At 42.3% G+C, this 17,208-nt stretch overlaps 1 protein-coding gene across 15 annotated transcripts in view; it reads left to right on the forward strand.

The window, feature by feature from the left end:
- Positions 1 to 17,208, forward strand: part of neb (nebulin) — a 113,249-nt gene that overhangs the window by 7,746 nt on the left and 88,295 nt on the right. For all 15 annotated transcript variants that reach the window (XM_089003423.1, XM_089003409.1, XM_089003411.1 and 12 more), the window contains exons 12-38: positions 60 to 167; positions 262 to 378; positions 487 to 588; positions 1,995 to 2,102; positions 2,200 to 2,304; positions 3,630 to 3,728; positions 6,180 to 6,284; positions 6,361 to 6,468; positions 6,552 to 6,665; positions 6,762 to 6,959; positions 7,156 to 7,263; positions 7,353 to 7,451; positions 8,200 to 8,304; positions 8,905 to 9,012; positions 9,248 to 9,559; positions 9,726 to 9,932; positions 10,014 to 10,118; positions 11,252 to 11,359; positions 11,442 to 11,753; positions 11,823 to 12,029; positions 12,119 to 12,223; positions 13,090 to 13,197; positions 13,324 to 13,635; positions 14,829 to 15,035; positions 15,905 to 16,009; positions 16,093 to 16,200; positions 16,284 to 16,595. In XM_089003423.1, the coding sequence (XP_088859549.1) occupies positions 60 to 167; positions 262 to 378; positions 487 to 588; positions 1,995 to 2,102; positions 2,200 to 2,304; positions 3,630 to 3,728; positions 6,180 to 6,284; positions 6,361 to 6,468; positions 6,552 to 6,665; positions 6,762 to 6,959; positions 7,156 to 7,263; positions 7,353 to 7,451; positions 8,200 to 8,304; positions 8,905 to 9,012; positions 9,248 to 9,559; positions 9,726 to 9,932; positions 10,014 to 10,118; positions 11,252 to 11,359; positions 11,442 to 11,753; positions 11,823 to 12,029; positions 12,119 to 12,223; positions 13,090 to 13,197; positions 13,324 to 13,635; positions 14,829 to 15,035; positions 15,905 to 16,009; positions 16,093 to 16,200; positions 16,284 to 16,595 (4,092 nt within the window). The remainder of the gene's footprint in view (positions 1 to 59; positions 168 to 261; positions 379 to 486; positions 589 to 1,994; positions 2,103 to 2,199; positions 2,305 to 3,629; positions 3,729 to 6,179; positions 6,285 to 6,360; positions 6,469 to 6,551; positions 6,666 to 6,761; positions 6,960 to 7,155; positions 7,264 to 7,352; positions 7,452 to 8,199; positions 8,305 to 8,904; positions 9,013 to 9,247; positions 9,560 to 9,725; positions 9,933 to 10,013; positions 10,119 to 11,251; positions 11,360 to 11,441; positions 11,754 to 11,822; positions 12,030 to 12,118; positions 12,224 to 13,089; positions 13,198 to 13,323; positions 13,636 to 14,828; positions 15,036 to 15,904; positions 16,010 to 16,092; positions 16,201 to 16,283; positions 16,596 to 17,208) is intronic.

Consider the following 17,208-nt stretch of genomic DNA (forward strand, 5'->3'; position numbering starts at 1 on the left):
ACAGCAAGTACAAGATGCAGACATACGCTAGCACCAATCTTCACTTCTTTCCCTTACAGAGGAAATACACACAAAAGCACAAGGACACCAAAGACCAAATCTACTTCATGCAAACCGACACGCCCGTCTACGACACCCATAAAAAAGCGGGCGCCTCTGCCAGCGACGTGAGTCACCACCACCCATCGATTTTCGCAATCGTCTATGCGATCCAAATGAAACTTTTTCGTCAAACAATGACATCATCGTGTTTTGCTCCAGGTCCGGTACAAAAAGGATTACGAGGAGACCAAGGCCCAGTCGGACTATAACACGCTGCCAGCCACCGAGAACCCGCGACTCAGGCAGCTCCGATACGCCGGGACCATCCTCAGTGACGTACGTGTTACACTTAGAGGGTGAATCCTCCTTTTAAGAAGCAAAATAATTGAGTTTTATTTTTTGTTTTGTTTCTTTTTTTTTTTTTTTTTTGGGGTGGTCTTGCAGAAAGTGTACAAGGACAACTACGAGAAGTCCCGAGGATTCAGCATCAACTATTGCGAAACGCCCAAGTTCCAAATGGACTCAGTTCTCAAACAGTTTACGGATGTAAGAAATTATTATTATTATTATTATTATTATTACAGTATCACAATTCCATTCTCATTAAATGGCAATTATTTGGGAATTAAAATTATGTTTGTATACAGAGTGCTATTTTAAAACATTCAATATAACTATATTGTCATTAGATAATAATAATAATCATCATAATCATCATCAGCATCATCATAATAATCATAATGATCATAATACCAATCATAATCATAATAATAATACATTTTATTTATCAGCACCTTTCAAAACTCTTAAGGTCACTTTACAGTCACAGTTTTTCTGTGGGTGAGCAGCGGCAGTCACACGGGCCAGCGTTCACTCAACACGATAGTAACTCAAATAGATAGAAAGGTAGCTCGCTAGCTAATAGATAGCTAATAGCTAGACAGACAGATGGATGGATGGATGGATAGCAAGCTAGATAGCAAATAGAGAGCTAGCAAGCTAGATAGCAAATAGAGAGCTAGCAAGCTAGATAGGAAATAGAGAGCGAGCCAACTAGATAGCAAATAGAGAGCTAGCAAGCTTGATAGCAAATAGAGAGCGAGCCAGCTAGATAGCAAATAGAGAGCTAGCCAGCTAGATAGCAAATAGAGAGCTAGCCAGCTAGATAGCAAATAGAGAGCTAGCCAGCTAGATGGCAAATAGAGAGCTAGCCAGCTAGATAGCAAATAGAGAGCTAGCCAGCTAGATAGCAAATAGACGGCTAGCCAGCTCGATAGCAAATAGAGAGCTAGCCAGCTAGATAGCAAATAGAGAGCTAGCCAGCTTGATGGCAAATAGAGAGCTAGCAAGCTAGATAGCAAATAGAGAGCTAGCCAGCTAGATGGCAAATAGAGAGCTAGCCAGCTAGATAGCAAATAGAGAGCTAGCTTGCTAGATAAATAGCCAGCTAAATAGCAAAAAGAGAGCTTATGTTTGTAAAATTATATTATTGTTAATTATACACTCCATTTGAACATATTTGAATTAATTATTAGAATTAATTTCTTTCGAATTTGTGAGATTTTAAATGGCAACATTTTTCAAAATAACAAAACATTTAAAACTGCATTAAAATTACAACATTGCAATTTATGAAAAAAAAACTGGGTTAAATGTTTGTTGTTCTTGTAAGGAAAAAAACTCTCATACTCTAATTCTTTTCTCATATTATGATATTATGATAATCACACAGACATACTCCCAGTATCAAAATTGATTTCTCTGAAAATCTAACTTTTTCCTTTGTCGTGAAATCATATTTGTAATGATGTAATATTCAATTTATGATATTCTCACAATAACAAACAATAATAGCAACTTTCACATCGTAGCACTCACTCTTGCAGTTTCACAAATTCCTTCAAGGATCCATAACTGCTCTTGAATAAATCACCACCTTTATCCTTCTGCAGAAGTGCTACAAAGAAAAGTACGACAACGAAATTAAGGGTCACTACCTGGGCAGCTACGAGGACGTTTACATGCTCCACTGCCAACAAGTGGAGGAGCTAAAGAAAGAGGTTCCATTTATTGCCGTTTATTCCCTTTCACAATCTATTCGCTGACTCCTTTGCAAAAATCTCAACTTCTCATTGTTGCATCCTCGTGTTTTCACAGAAACTGTACAAAGCCGACTACGAAGACATGAAAACGCAGTGTTTCTTCCCTCAAACCATCACGGCCGAGTACGAAGCCATCAAGAAGCTGGATGATTGCAAGGATGTAAGCAAAAAAAAAATTGGACTTCGGGATTTAGTTAATTCTGTTAAAGGACAACCGACATCTCCGGACAAGTTGTGTCCATAATTTGTAAAATGTCTTCAAATGACTTCTACTGAGCGTATTTGACATTCCACCGCATATAGCTATATTTTAAGACTCGCGCTGAATATTCCGGAAGTCTTGTTTTTGAGTCGCTGACGAGTCTGTACGTGACGTCACTGAAGGAACGCCCCTGACCGAAAAAAAGGACACATTGTAGCAGTCCTTCCATCACGTCAATGCATTTTGCTGTACTTGTTTGGTCTGAAAACTTTGTGTAGCACCAAAAAGAGGCAGAAGAGGGCGACAAAGCTCCGTGTAAGGAATTAATCAGCCTGTGGAAACAGGCTTTCGGGTATTGTAGATGCTATAAAACGTTTTTCTGATGTCAGTTAGGAAACAAAAAAGTGATGTCGGCTGTCCTTTAAAGAAATCCCAATCGGAAACAATTGAAATGGAATCATTTCCTGGGTCATACTATTTATTGGGATAAACTCTGATAAAATTCTGGAATATTTTTGAGCTGATAAAAATGGAGGAAATGCTACACATTATACTATTCTGCTATTTCTAGTTTGGTGTTTGTAATCTTAAAGAAAAATGGAGAAATCTGACTTGTGTTGACATTCTATCCATTAGCTAGTTATTAGCTGACTGGCTGTAAGCTGTCTAGCTAGCTAGCTCTTATCTATCTGGCTATCTATTAGCTATTTATTTCCTATCCATGAGCTTGGTAGCTAGCTTTCTATCTATTTGAGTTACTTTGGGGTTGAGTGTACGCTGGCTCAAATCCTGGAATATTTTTGAGCTAATAAAAATGGAGAAAATGCTACACATTATACTATTCTGCTATTTGTATTTTGGTGTTTGTCATTAGAAAGGAAAATGGAGACTTGTGTTGACATTCTATCCATTAGCTAGCTGGCTAGCTATTAGCTGTCTAGCTGACTGGCTGTAAGCTGTCTAGTTTGCTAGCTGTTGTCTATCTGGCTATCTATTAGCTATTTATTTCCTATCCATTAGCTAGCTAGCTGGCTTTCTATCTATTTGAGTTACTTTGGGGTTGAGTGAACGCTGGCGCATGTGGCTGCTGCTGCTCACCCACAGAAAAACTTTATCCTGTGACTGTAAAGAGACCTTGAGAGTTTTGAAAGGTGCTTATAAATGAAATGTCTTATTATATTGTTATTATAGTCTTATTATATTGTTATTCTATTATTATATGTCTTATTGTATTGTTATTACATGGCAGATTTCTTAACGCTAATTTTTCTATGTTTTCGCAGAATGTTTACCGGCAGCATCCGGACAAAGTGAAATTCACACAAGTGACCGACTCGCCGGTTTTAGTCCAGGCGGCCATCAACGCCAAACAGCTGAGTGACGTACGTATGACACACCCCATGTTAGCGTCATTATTAATGAAGCAGGAATCAAAAGTAAAAACAAAAAGATTCTTTAATCTTTGGAACGGCACAAAATATAACTGCCTACCCCGAGAGAAGAGAGGGAGGGGCCGGTTGGGAGCGCTTTTTGTAAAGACGGACAGGATGTGATGTCATGACATGAAGTCCGAGATAATAAAATGATGTAAAGACAGACAGAATGTGACATCATGACAGGAAGTCCGAGATAATAAAACGATGTAAAGACGGACAGAATGTGACATCATGACAGGAAGTCCGAGATAATAAAATGATGTAAAGACAGACAGAATGTGACATCATGACAGGAAGTCCGAGATAATAAAATGATGTAAAGACAGACAGAATGTGACATCATGACAGGAAGTCCGAGATAATAAAAGCGATGTCTAAGGAAGTAGAAAATATGTTTAAAATGTGTTCGAATAGCGAATTGCCCAAACAGCCCAAGTCTAGATTCTGTACACTTTCCCTTTCTACTAGCCAAGTCGCAGAAGTAGGAAACCCGAGAGCCGTCTGGCTTATGAAGTAAATATAGCAAACTTGGAATAGAGGCAGTGAGACGGGCCAATCAAAGTCCACCGTCATAGTCCTGCCCTCTTGCGGGAGTAAAAATAAGTGACCGGAGTGAGAGCATCCAAAATATACAAGGGGATCATGATTGAATGATACAATAATATACAATACAATACAATACATATCGATTGATATAGCGCTTTAACAACAGCTGAAGCTGGCACAAAGCGCTTAACGTGGACAGCTATTATATACAGGAAATAAAGCAGTCACAAAGATAGTAGAAAGCACCAAGGAGTGAAACCAAGATCAAGTCGGAATCATGCGGAGTTGAATGCCAAAGAGTAAGTGAGTTATGTGACGGGTTTTAAAGATTGGCACAGAGGGGGGAGGGGGCTCGTTCAGTTTTTGGCGAATCATGTCTAGTCAGCAGACCTGAGGCGTCGGTAAGGTATGTAGGGGTGGAGTATGAAGGCCATTTAAAGATTTGAAGACAAATAATAAGATCTCTTATTATTTGTCAAACTCTAAAATGAATAAACGATGATTTTTTTAACGCTGTTCATTCAAACACATGAATTTAGGGCACAGGTGTCAAAGTCAAGGCCCGCGGGCCAAATCCGGCCCGCCACATCATTTTTTTCGGCCCGCGAAAGCAAATCAAACTTGTTAAATTCCATGATGATTGCTAAAATCTGAGCCAAAATTTCATATTTTTGGATGTCAACCACAATAAAAGTCATTATTCTTGACTTCAGATTTGAAAACGAGTTATTCATTAATTTGCTGTGTGCTCTATATGTAATATTTGAAGGGATTTAAACATTCTAATGGGTTCCCCAAATTCATAACGGCCCTCGAGAGGAAACCATAACTACAATGTGGCCCGCGGCAAAAAATTACTTTGACACCCCTGATTTAGGGAAACCAAAGGCATTGCTTCCTTTTTTAGTCTTTAAAGACAACCGACACCATTTTTTTTTGTTTCCTAACTGACATCAGAAAAACATTTTATAGCATCTAAAATACCCAAAACGCACAGGCTGACATTTTTAGTCAAATGCACCAATAAAAATGAGTTAAAGTGTCCCAAAACGACTTCAAAATTACCCCGGAGATGCCGAGTTTCAGAAGGTGCCACAACAACGCCCTTGTTCGTGACGTTACGCCAGGACGTCTTGCCTTGCTCTAGAATCAAAACAATGGCTTCAGATTCGGAGAAGATGCTTTCTTGTTGCTCATCCAGTTATGAATATGATTCAAATAGTTCCGAAGAGGAAAGCATAAATGTTTGCACTCAATTAAAGAAGTCCTCCTGTATCAATTCCAGCCGTCAGGACTCCAATGTAGCGTCACAGAAAATGCACAAGATGGCGCCCAAGATCCATTAGAAATGGGCTGATTTGTCTGCTGGGAATTTGTGTCAACTAGTATCAAATAGTAGTCTTGGTGCAACACACAACCATTCACCATTGCGTTATGTTTTTTCCTTCGAATTTCGCCATCAACACGAAGCTTTCAGACCAAACAATGTACCCAAAATGCATTGTGTGTCGTTTTCTCAGTCAGGGGCGTTCCTTCAGTGATGTCACGTCAGGCATCGTCATCAATTCGAAAACAAGACTTCCTGAATATTCAGCGCTGGTCTTTAAACATAAAATATCGCTACATGCGGTGGAATCTTTATAAAATTCGCTCAGTAGAAGTCATTTGAAGCAATTTTACAAATTATGGACACAACTTGTCCGGAGGTGTCGGTTGTCCTTTAAAGCCCCTTAGAGAGGGATCATGCTCGAGGCTCTTTTACTTTTTTATACCTCTGTGAAAGGGAACTCTTCCAAAAACCATATTGCTCTCAAAATTTGGAACTTAATCAGAGTTTGGCCCTTCCCACAGCTCAACTACAAGTCACAGTACGAAGAGACCAAGCACAAGAACAGCCTGCCTCCGGACGACCCCTTCTTCGTCCAATCCAGAGTGAACGCCTTCAACCTGAGCGACGTAAGCTACCACCTCAACAGACCATGAATGTACGTGTGACAGAACCATACTCTGAATACCGCCGTCTTCTTTACAGAGCTGCTACAAATATGACTGGGAGAGAACCAAAGCCAAGAGATTTGAGATTAAGGAAGACGCTATCCCCATTTTGGCCGCCCGGGCTCACACCAACATCGCCAGCGACGTACGCAAACGAACGCGCCCTTGGGGAATTTTCAAAGTATGACAATTGAACTACAGGATTTTTTTTCTTACTGTTTCTTGTAGGTGAAATACAAGAAGGAGTACGAGAAGAACAAGGGTCAGATGGTCGGCGCTCTCAGCATTCATGACGATCCCAAAATCCTGCACTCTGTCCACGTGGCCAAAATCCAGAGTGATGTAAACGAACTTTTTAAACCCCCTGGGCGCCGTGTTTGAGAACCCCTGATGTCAAACCAGAACCTCTCCTGTTTAACTTGAATTCTTCTCCCGCAGCGAGAATACAAAAAGGACTACGAAAAGATCAAGACCAAGTACCACACACCTCTGGACATGATGTCCGTCACCCAGGCTAAGAAGTCGCAGGCCGTCAGCACCATGGCCGGTTACCGCAGCATCAACCCTAACTTCTTCATGCCCCATGATGCCGTGCTGCTGGACCTGGCCAAGAAGTCCAACATCATCCAGAGCGACGTGAGTCGGGAACCTCATTTGGAACAGCGGTTATGATTTCACAAAGGACAAACCAACGTATAGTCAGATCCAAACTAAGCTTGATGACAAAACATCTACTGGATCTTTTAGTCTGTCTTGGTCAATGTCCTCTGACATTGCTGACACAGCCTCAATGTTTCATACTTTTCCCCTTATGTGTGACTCTACGCTTCAGAACGAGTATAAGTCCGACTACAACAACTACACCAAGGGAACCCCATGGGTGACATTTGGGTCTTTGGACGTGGAAAAGGCCAAGTATGCCACAGACATTCTGAATGAGGTTTGTCCTACGATCAGTAACTATCCAGAGAATAAAACACTGCCACATGACAAGTTTTACACGAGCCAGTTTTTGTTTTTATTGTACAGAAAAAATACAGACAGCACCCTGACACCATCCCCTTCACGTCCATCGACGACCATCCCGTCATGATGCAGGCCAAAGTGAACCAGCTCCAGAGGAGCGACGTGAGTTACGATAAACTCTCTCTCATTCAAAATCTTCGCGAAAGAAAACACAGTAAAGTCTCGTTATATCGATATCGGATATATCGATAGTCCCGGTTATATCGATACTATTTCTATGCACGCACGGAGAAAATTACATGCAAACAGCGTCGGATATATCGATAGTCCTGGTTATATCGATATTTTTTCGGACTCCCTTGAATATCGATATAACGAGACTTTACTGTATATGATTTGAAAGGGGAGTAAAAAAAAGCTATTTTCATAAAACAGTAAAACCCTTCACTAAATCACCATGGTGGGGTGATGTTCAATTTGGATCGTTCCGACAACCGACTTCTTAGGCAACAGTGGCTTAGTTATGCTGGTGAGGTGATACCAGATCAAATGGGGCAATTAGGCCAGTCGTAGACCCCATACTCAGGCAGGACAATGGAAGTAATCAGTCAGGACAATAGAAGTAATCAGTGTAGCCGCAGGGAGTAGTCCTCTGCTCCCCCCAAGCTGAGAGCAGGGTCCAATAATAGCAGAGTCTAGCACCGCCACGTCTTGGCAGTAGGGATATATATATATAGATCCAAAACTACCAGCAAAATATTTTAGTTCGCTGACGAAGCCTCTTGGATAAGAAGTGAATCGTCCGACACCTTCAAAGAAGTACAGATGACGGCTGAAGAAACCTTCTCATGTCTCTCATTCAGTCAACTCTTTCCTCACCCGTCCTTTGTTTTTTGTTGTTTTTTCATAGCTGTTCTACAAACAAGGTCTGGAGGACATCCACCAGAAGTACTCGCTGCCGGCTGACCTTCCCGAGTTCATTCAGGCCAAATGCAACGCCTACAACATCAGCAACGTAAGTGTCAGAGATGTTTGATCGGACACTGTGGACAAAGGCTCAAACACAGAAAGACTGTCTTTTACTGCCGGTAGGAGACATAGCTATTTATGACAGACACCCAAATTCTGCAGCCCTCTGCCAAGCTATTTATTGAGAGTATCTGCACATTTAAGTGATACATTAGTAAAACACAGTTTTCTTGATGAGAATACCATGCCCCTTGAGTTCTAAGCACAAACAGCTGTAAAACATTGTCTTTTCCATGAACTGATAAATTTGTAAACTGGCTCATGAGCTATTCCTGTGAGGGCGTTTCAAGTCCTCCTGTGACGAAGGAGTTTCCCAAGTCCTAAATTCTGTCCAAGGCCAGATCTACTAGATGAAGATGACAGTTTCACTGGGCTGTGTCTGTTTCACTCAAATTGACTGTGGCCATCTCCGCCTTTACTGAGGGCCTATTGTGTACTCGAGTCACACATGTTCACTCAGCATATAACATGAAACTTTTAAATATGATAACTTCTATTCTGTCTAATCTCTATCAGTAAGGAAAAGACACAAATCTTGGCGGAACGTTTGATTTGGACTCATCGTGTCTGCGGTGCGCCATTTCAGAATTACTACAAGTACGCCTGGCAGGACACCATCGCTAAAGGTTACGACCTGCAGCCCGATGCCATTCCCATTGTCGCCGCCAAAGCTGCCAGACACGCCGCCAGTGATGTAAGTTCACAGTTCGAACTCAATCGTTTCAATACTAAAAGAATGAAGATGTAAGTCTCAAGTCTGAAGCTCCGAGTGTGGATTTTGTGGCTAGTTTTGACTAGCGAACCTAACATGCTGCCATTCTCAATTTCGTCCTCTTAATTGGATCAAAAGCCCTTTTGATGTCCTCAAATAACCATCTTTTTGAGTTCCACCCTCTTTGCTAACCACGACGCCGCAATCCTACCTCCAGGTACAGTACAAAAAAGCGTACGAGAAGGCTCGAGGCCATCACGTGGGCTTCCGTAGCTTGCAGGATGACCCCTTACTGGTCCACTACATGGAGGTAGCCAAGCACCAGAGTGACAAGAACTACAAGAAGGACTACCACAAGGTCAAGCTGAAGTACCACTCGCCGGTGGACATGTTGAGCGTGGTCCACGCCAAGCAGGCCTCGGCCGTGCAGACCAACACTGGCTACAAGCAGCCCCAACACAACTACCGCCTGTTACCAGATGCCTTGAACCTGGACTGGGCTCGTACCGTGAACTACAACACCAGTGATGTAAGTTCCTAACCCTGGCAACAAAATTAATCAATTGCTATCAATGACTAAGAGGTAAATTAGGTCTTCACTGAAGGTCCGAAGATCCACGAACCAAATAATCATCCTACCAATGCTTTTTGGAGATATTCAATCCTGGACCTAAATCCTTCTTTTGGTTTTGTAGTACCAGTACAAACAGGATTACGAAAACTGCATCAAGGGAATCGGTTGGGTTCCGATCGGCTCCCTGGAGGTGGAGAAGGTAAAGGCGGCAGGGGCGGCTTTGGATGAGAAGAAATACAGACAGCACCCGGACACCCTCAAATTTACCAGCCCAGCCGACTCCATGAATATGGAGCTGGTCAAGGCAAACACACAGATTCTCAACATGGTGAGGCCCCTTTTTCCACAAAACTCTTTCTTTGAAGACCTTTTAGCACTTTTTGACCAGGTTTCCTGCTTTTGACCGCAGAAAGACTACAAATCCAGCGGAGAGAAGTTCAAGCATACCTATCATCTTCCTGCTGATGCTCCTGAACTTGTGCTTGCCAAATACAATGCTGCCAACATCAGCCAGGTTAGATGACGTATTCCGGTGTATAAGGTGCACCCAAAAGCCTTAAAGGACAATCGACGTCTCCGGACAAGTTGTGTCCATAATTTGTAAAATGGCTTTAAATGACTTCTACTGAGCGTATTTTACAAAGATTCCACCGCATATAGCGCTATATTTAACGTTTTAAGACTCGCGCTGAATATTCCGGAAGTCTTGTTTTTGAGTTGGTCACGAGTCCGTACGTGACGTCACTGAAGGAACGGCCCTGACTGAAAAAAAAGGACACATCGTAGCAGTCCTTCCATCACGTCAATGCATTTTGCTGTGCTTGTTTGGTCTGAAAACGTCATGTTGCACCAAAAAGAGCCAGAAGAGGGCGACCAAGCTCCATATAAGGAATTTATCAGCCTGTGGAAACGGGCTGATTAATTCCTCACAGGGAGCTTGGTCGCCATTTTCTGCCTCTTTTCTGGGACGCTACATCGCAGTCCAGATGCCTCAAAATGACACGTAAGGACTTCTTTAATCAATTGCAAACATGTATGCTTTCCTCTTCAGAACTATTTGAATCATATTCATAACTGGATGTGTAACAAGAAAGCATATTCTCCGATTCTGAAGCCATTGTTTTGATTCTCCAGCAATGCAAGACGTCTTGGCGTGACGTCACGAACTGGGGGCGGGACTTTCTGAAAATGCCCAATTCGCAGCTCAATTTTTTTGCAGATTTTGGACACTTTAAGTCATATTTATTGGTGTTTTGCATTTGACTAAAAATATCATACTGCGTGTTTTGGGTATTTTAGATGCTATAAAACGTTTTTCTTGATGTCAGTTAAGAAACAAAAAAGGGACGTCGGTTGTCCTTTAATTTGTATATACTCTCAATAAATAGCTTGGCAGAGGGCTGCAGAATTCAGGCGTCTGTCATGAATGGCTGCGTCTCCTGCAGGCAGTAAAAGTCAATCTTTCTGGGTTCGAGCCTTTGTCCACGTTTTCCGATCGAACATCTCTGACAATTTTATTGATTTTCTTTGCTGGTAAGCAGCTGATTCGGAAATGATGATTTTAGGCTCCGGCAGAAGCAGCACAATGTCCTATGAAGTGAAGAAAAAACAATTCTATAGCGTTGTTTAGAATGTCTTCATTTTCAGAATTACTACACCGACACTTACCGCCGAGATCTGCTCAAAGGACATCACATGAAAGAGGATGCCATCCCCATCGTGGCAGCCAAGACCTCCAGAGACATCGCCAGCAATGTGAGTGGTCAAATCGGTCCTGAGGTAGCACCAGTTCCTCGACTTGTTCCCATCTAAGCCCCCCACCCTTGTTGTTTTTCAGTACAAGTACAAATTAGCACACGAGAAGGCAAAGGGCCACCACGTGGGCTTCCGGAGCCTGCAGGACGACCCCCTGCTGGTCCACTACATGGAAGTAGCCAAGATGCAAAGCGATAAGAACTACAAGAAGGACTACCACAAGGCCAAGCTCAAGTACCACACGCCGGTGGACATGATGAGCATGGCCCACGCCAAGCACGCCTCTGGGGTGCAGACTATGATCGGCTACAGGACATACCTTCACGACTACATGATTCTTCCCGATAACTTGCAACTGCACCACTGCAAGGACATGATGGAGATGCAGAGCGAAGTATGCGCTCTTGTTTTGGATTGACATCTTGGCAGTATGAAAAACGATTGCTTCTCTACTTTTGTGTAGAATATCTACAAAGCCGACTACACAAACTACTACAAAGGATCCGGCTGGGTTCCCATTGGTTCTCTGGATGTGGAGAAGGCTAAAGCTGCCAAAGCCGCCCTGGATGAGATCAACTACCGTCAGCATCCCAGCACGTTCAAATTCACCAGCACATGTGACACCATGAACATGTCCCTGGCACTGAGAAATTCCAAACAGCTGGATCTAGTAAGAAGGACTTGATTGACAAGTCTTTTGTGTTCAAATTGTGTCATGTGATTTTTATTTACACTTGTATTATTTTTTTACCTCCGCAGGCTGCTTATAAATCATCCGGCGAGAAATTCAAGCATACATACAACTTGCCGGTCGACAGTCCTGAGTTCATCCAGGCTAGATTTAACGCTCATACCCTCAGCGAGGTGAGATGAACACATTTCTGGGCATATTCTTTGACGAGATACATAAATTAATAATTAGTGATGGGAATTCCGACTCCTTTCAGAGAGCCGGTTCTTTTGGATCGGCTCCCAAATGGATCCTCAGTTTTTTTTATTGCTTAAAGGACAACCGACGCCCCCCGACAAGTTGTGTCCATAATTTGTAAAATCACTTCAAATGACTTCTACTGAGCGTATTTTACAATGATTCCACGACATGTAGCTATATTTTACGTTTTAAGACTTGCGCTGAATATTCAGGAAGTCTTGTTTTCGAGTTGATGACGATGCCCTATGTGACGTCACGGAGGGAACGCCCCTGACCGACAAAGCGACACACAATGCATTTTGGGTACTTTGTTTGGTCTGAAAACATTGTTGTTGATGGCGAAATTAGAAGGAAACACAGAAATAATGCGATGGTGAATGGTTGTGTGTTGCACCAAGACTACGATTTGATACTCGTTGACACAAATTCCCAGCAGACAAATCAGCCCATTTACAACGTAGCTTGGGCGCCATCTTGTGCATTTTCGGGGAGCTACATTGAAGTCCAGATGCCTCGAAATGATACAGGAAGGACTTCTTTTATCGATTGCAAACATTTATGCTTTCCTGTTCAGAACTACTTGAATCATACAACATGTCATGAAACATGTCAGGTATTTGAACACCTACAATACACTGTCTGTAAGTAAAGAATCTGTTTTAAATTAAATATTTGAATCATATTCATAACTGGATGATTAACAAGAAAGTATCTTCTCCGAATCAGATGACGGCTTGAAGAAACCTTTTTCCTCTTTGACAAGATTGACACAAATCTGTATGTCTTATCCTCCCTGCAGAGTCAGTACAAGCAAAAATGGTTAGATGATATCGCCAAAGGCTACGACTTGAGATCCGATGCCATTCCCATTCAGCACGCCAAGCACGGCAGACATATTGCCAGCAATGTGAGTAAAACCGTCTCAGTCCCTTTAAATTCAATTCAATTTTATTGATGTCGAGTCGTTAGATGTTTTTTTTTTTCATCGAATATCCAATACCTACAATAAAAACTCACATGCCGCATTTCATAGGTGCAATACAAGAAAGACTTTGAAAAAGGTCGAGGCCACCACGTGGGCTTCCGTAGCCTCCAGGATGACCCTCTGCTGGTCCACTACATGGAGGTAGCCAAGTTGCAAAGCGACAAGAACTACAAGAAAGACTACCACAAATCCAAACTCAAGTACCACTCGCCGGTGGACATGTTGAGCGTGGTCCACGCCAAGCAGGCTTCGGCTGCGCAGACCATGGCCGGCTACAGGACGATGCACCATACCAACACTCTCCTCCCGGACGCTATGAACTTTGTGCTAGCTCGTACTATGAACACCCAAGTTAGCGATGTAAGTTGACTTGTACAGTGATACCTCTGTTTACGAACCCCTTGGCTTATGAATATTTCGGTCTACGAACGTTAAATTTATGAAAATTTTACCTTGGCATACGAACTATCTTTCGGGATACACACGGAGTGCCACAATGAGTGATGTGTCATTTGCGAACAAGCCCGTTTTAACAAGAAAATGGCAGCCGGCTTGTTTTGGTCCTCTATTCCCCACCCCCAATCGTCGGTTAAAGCCACGTGATTGGTCAAGGACGCAGAAGTGAGGGGAGGTAGTTTAAACATTAAAGAGACAGGCAGACGACAGAGAGAGAGTGACAAAATGGATAGAAAACAGTGAAATTTGGACTCGTTTCAACTTTGATAGTTCAAAGGCAGAGTGTAGACTGCAAGGTTAAAATTCGCATCAATCCGGCTCCACAAATAACCCGCACAAGCCACTTGATGCAAAAAGCTATGAACCCAGCTAAACAGAACACAATTGATGAGGAACAAGGTAAAATTATCGCAGAGAAAGCAACTACAAGGCTACATTCCTCAAGTGTTTAATGCTTTTAAAACCGGCCACTCCATTCCATCAAGCCATCAACGACCATCACAAAGGTAAATAAAACCACTTTATTATATAGTACAGTTTATTTCTTTAATTATAATACCATAGCACATTTATTATACATAAAATAAGGTATATTTTGTGTAGTTTTAAGGCGTAGAAAATTATGTTTTATGGGGACAGGGGAACGGATTATTCTCATTTTAATGGTTTCCCATGGGAAATTAATTTTTGGGAGACACACTTTTCACCTTACACAATCTGTCTGGGAACCAATTAAGTTCGTAAGCCAAGGTATCACTGTAGCTGTATTTTTAAAATTCGTTTTACGTGATTCAGTATCAGAATCATCTTTACTGATCAAGAATGGAGTACACACAAGGAATTTGTTTCCAGTAGAACACGCTGCACTCGTATCATCATTAAAAAATTGCAAAGAGGCGCTATACAGTTATATTTGGGTTTAGAGAGTTAATGGTGACGGTGGAAGAAGCTGTTTAAATGTCTGCTGGATTTCGGTAGCGCCTCCCTGAGGGGAGACACTGGAAAAGGTGGTGGGCAGGGTGCGGGGGGTCCAGTAGGCTTTTCCGCACCCTTGTTTTGATTCACTCCACTCACTAGTGACTTCTTTCTCTCATCAGTGTGATTACAAATCAGACTGGAACAACTGCATCAAAGGTGTCGGCTGGATTCCCGTTGGCTCACTGGCGGTAGAAACCGCCAAGGTCGGTGGAGATATCTTAAGCGAAAACAAGTACCGCACTCACCCGTCCAACTTCAAGTACAGCAAGCTGATGGACTCCATGGACATGGCCCTGGCCACCGTCAACAACCAGATTATGGATAAGGTACCTCGAATTTAACTAATTTAAAGGACAACCGACCCCATTTTTTTTGTTTCCTAACTGACATCAGAAAAATGTATTTTAGCACTTAAAATACCTAAAACAGGCTGATATTTTAGTCAATTGCAAAACACCAATAAAACTGCCACAAAATGAGCTCGGATTTGAGTAGATTCAGAAAGTCCTGCCCCTTTGTTCGTGACATCACTATTGGTCACACACTGCCTTGCTCCAGAATCAAAACAATGGCTTCAGAGAGTTGAGATTCGGAGAAGATGCTTTCTTGTTACTCATCCAGTTATGAATATGATTCAAATAGTTCTGAAGAGGAAAGCATACATTTTTGCAATCGATTAAAGAATTTATTCCGTGCCATTTTGAGGCAACATTGGGGGGAAATGTAGCACCAAAAAGAGACAGAAAATGGCGACATAGCTCAGTGTAAGAAATTAATCAGCTCGTTTCCACAGGCTGATTAATTCCTTACATGGAGCTTTGTCGCCCTCTTCTGCCTCTTTTTGGTGCTACATGAAGTTTTCAGACCAAACAAAGTACAGCAAAATGCATTGACGTGACGGTAGGACTGCTACAATGTGTCCTTTTTTCGGTCAGGGGTGTTCCTTCAGTGACGTAACGTGAGGACTCGTCACCAACTCAAAAACAAGACTTCCTGAATATTCAGCGCGAGTCTTAAAACGTAAAATATAGTTATATGCGGTGGAATCTCACGCTCAGTAGTCATTTGAAGTGATTTTACAAATTATGGACACAACTTGTCCGAAGGTGTCGGTTGTCCTTTAACAAATGTCAAAAACATTTGGAAATTAGCACTCGGATTACAGATGCTCATGTTTTGATTTTTCTGTTGATAGAAAGCCTACACGGCCGCTTGGGAAAAAGACAAACGGACCATCCACGTCATGCCGGACTCTCCTGAGATTGTCCTGGCCAAGGCCAATGCTCTTACCATGAGCGACGTAATTTGACTTCAAAATTTCAAATGAAGAATGACAATTGTTAAAACGATACTCTGTGTAAATCATGTTTATTTTCCCCCCAGAAACTTTACAAATCCGGTGTGGCGGAGATGGCCAATAGGGGCTATAATCTGAAAGCAGATGCCATTCCCATCGTCGCCGCCAAATCAGGAACAAATATCGCCAGTAACGTACGTACAAAAAGAATGTTGAAAAATTCCCGAACTGCACTTCAAACCACCCATCAACTTACTTATTCAACTCGTCATTGCAGTTTAAGTACAAACTAGATTACGAAAAAGCACGAGGCCACCACGTAGGCTTCCGTAGCCTCCAGGATGACCCCCTGCTGGTCCATTACATGGAAGTAGCCAAACTGCAGAGCGACAGGAACTACAAGAAGGACTACCACAAATCCAAACTCAAGTACCACTCGCCGGTGGATATGTTGAGCCTGGCCCACGCCAAGCAAGCCTCGGCTGCCCAGACCATGGCTGGCTACAGGAGGATCCACCATACCAACGCTCTCCTCCCGGATGCAATGAACTTTGTACTGGCTCGTACCATGAACAGTCAGTCCAGTGATGTAAGTTCATCTCTGAGTTTGAGTGTACATCGTTGGGATTCAAGGCAAATCTCAAGTCTCAAATTTGAATTAGAATTAGACTCGGAATAGCTTTATTGTTCTTGTGCAATGAAATTTCAAGCAAGTGAAGTGATAACCCGGGTGAAATAAGTCTTCAGGACAACCGACGCCTGCGGACAAGTTGTGTCCATAATTTGTAAAATCACTTCAAATGACTTCGACTGAACGTATTTTCCAAAGATTCCACCACATATAGCTATATTTTACGTTTTAAGACTCGCGCTGAATATTCAGGAAGTCTTGTTTTCGACTTGGTGACGATTCCTGACGTGACATCACATCAGGAACGCCCCTGACCGAGAAAGCGACCCACAATGCATTTTGGGTGCTTTGTTTGGTCTGTAAACTTCGTGTTGATCCGTGTTGATGGCGAAATTAGGAAGAAAACATAAATAACGCGATGGTGAATTGTTGTGTGTTGCACCAAGACTACTACAGTAAAGTCTCGTTATATCGATATTCAAGGGAGTCCGAAAAAATATCGATATAACCGGGACTATCGATATATCCGACCCTGTTTGCATGTAATTTTCTCAGTGCGTGCATAGAAATA

This window comes from Hippocampus bargibanti, linkage group LG08, assembly GCF_051943395.1.
Source record: "Hippocampus bargibanti isolate YZ-2025 linkage group LG08, ASM5194339v1, whole genome shotgun sequence".
In the NCBI taxonomy this organism is placed as follows: Eukaryota; Metazoa; Chordata; class Actinopteri; order Syngnathiformes; family Syngnathidae; genus Hippocampus; species Hippocampus bargibanti.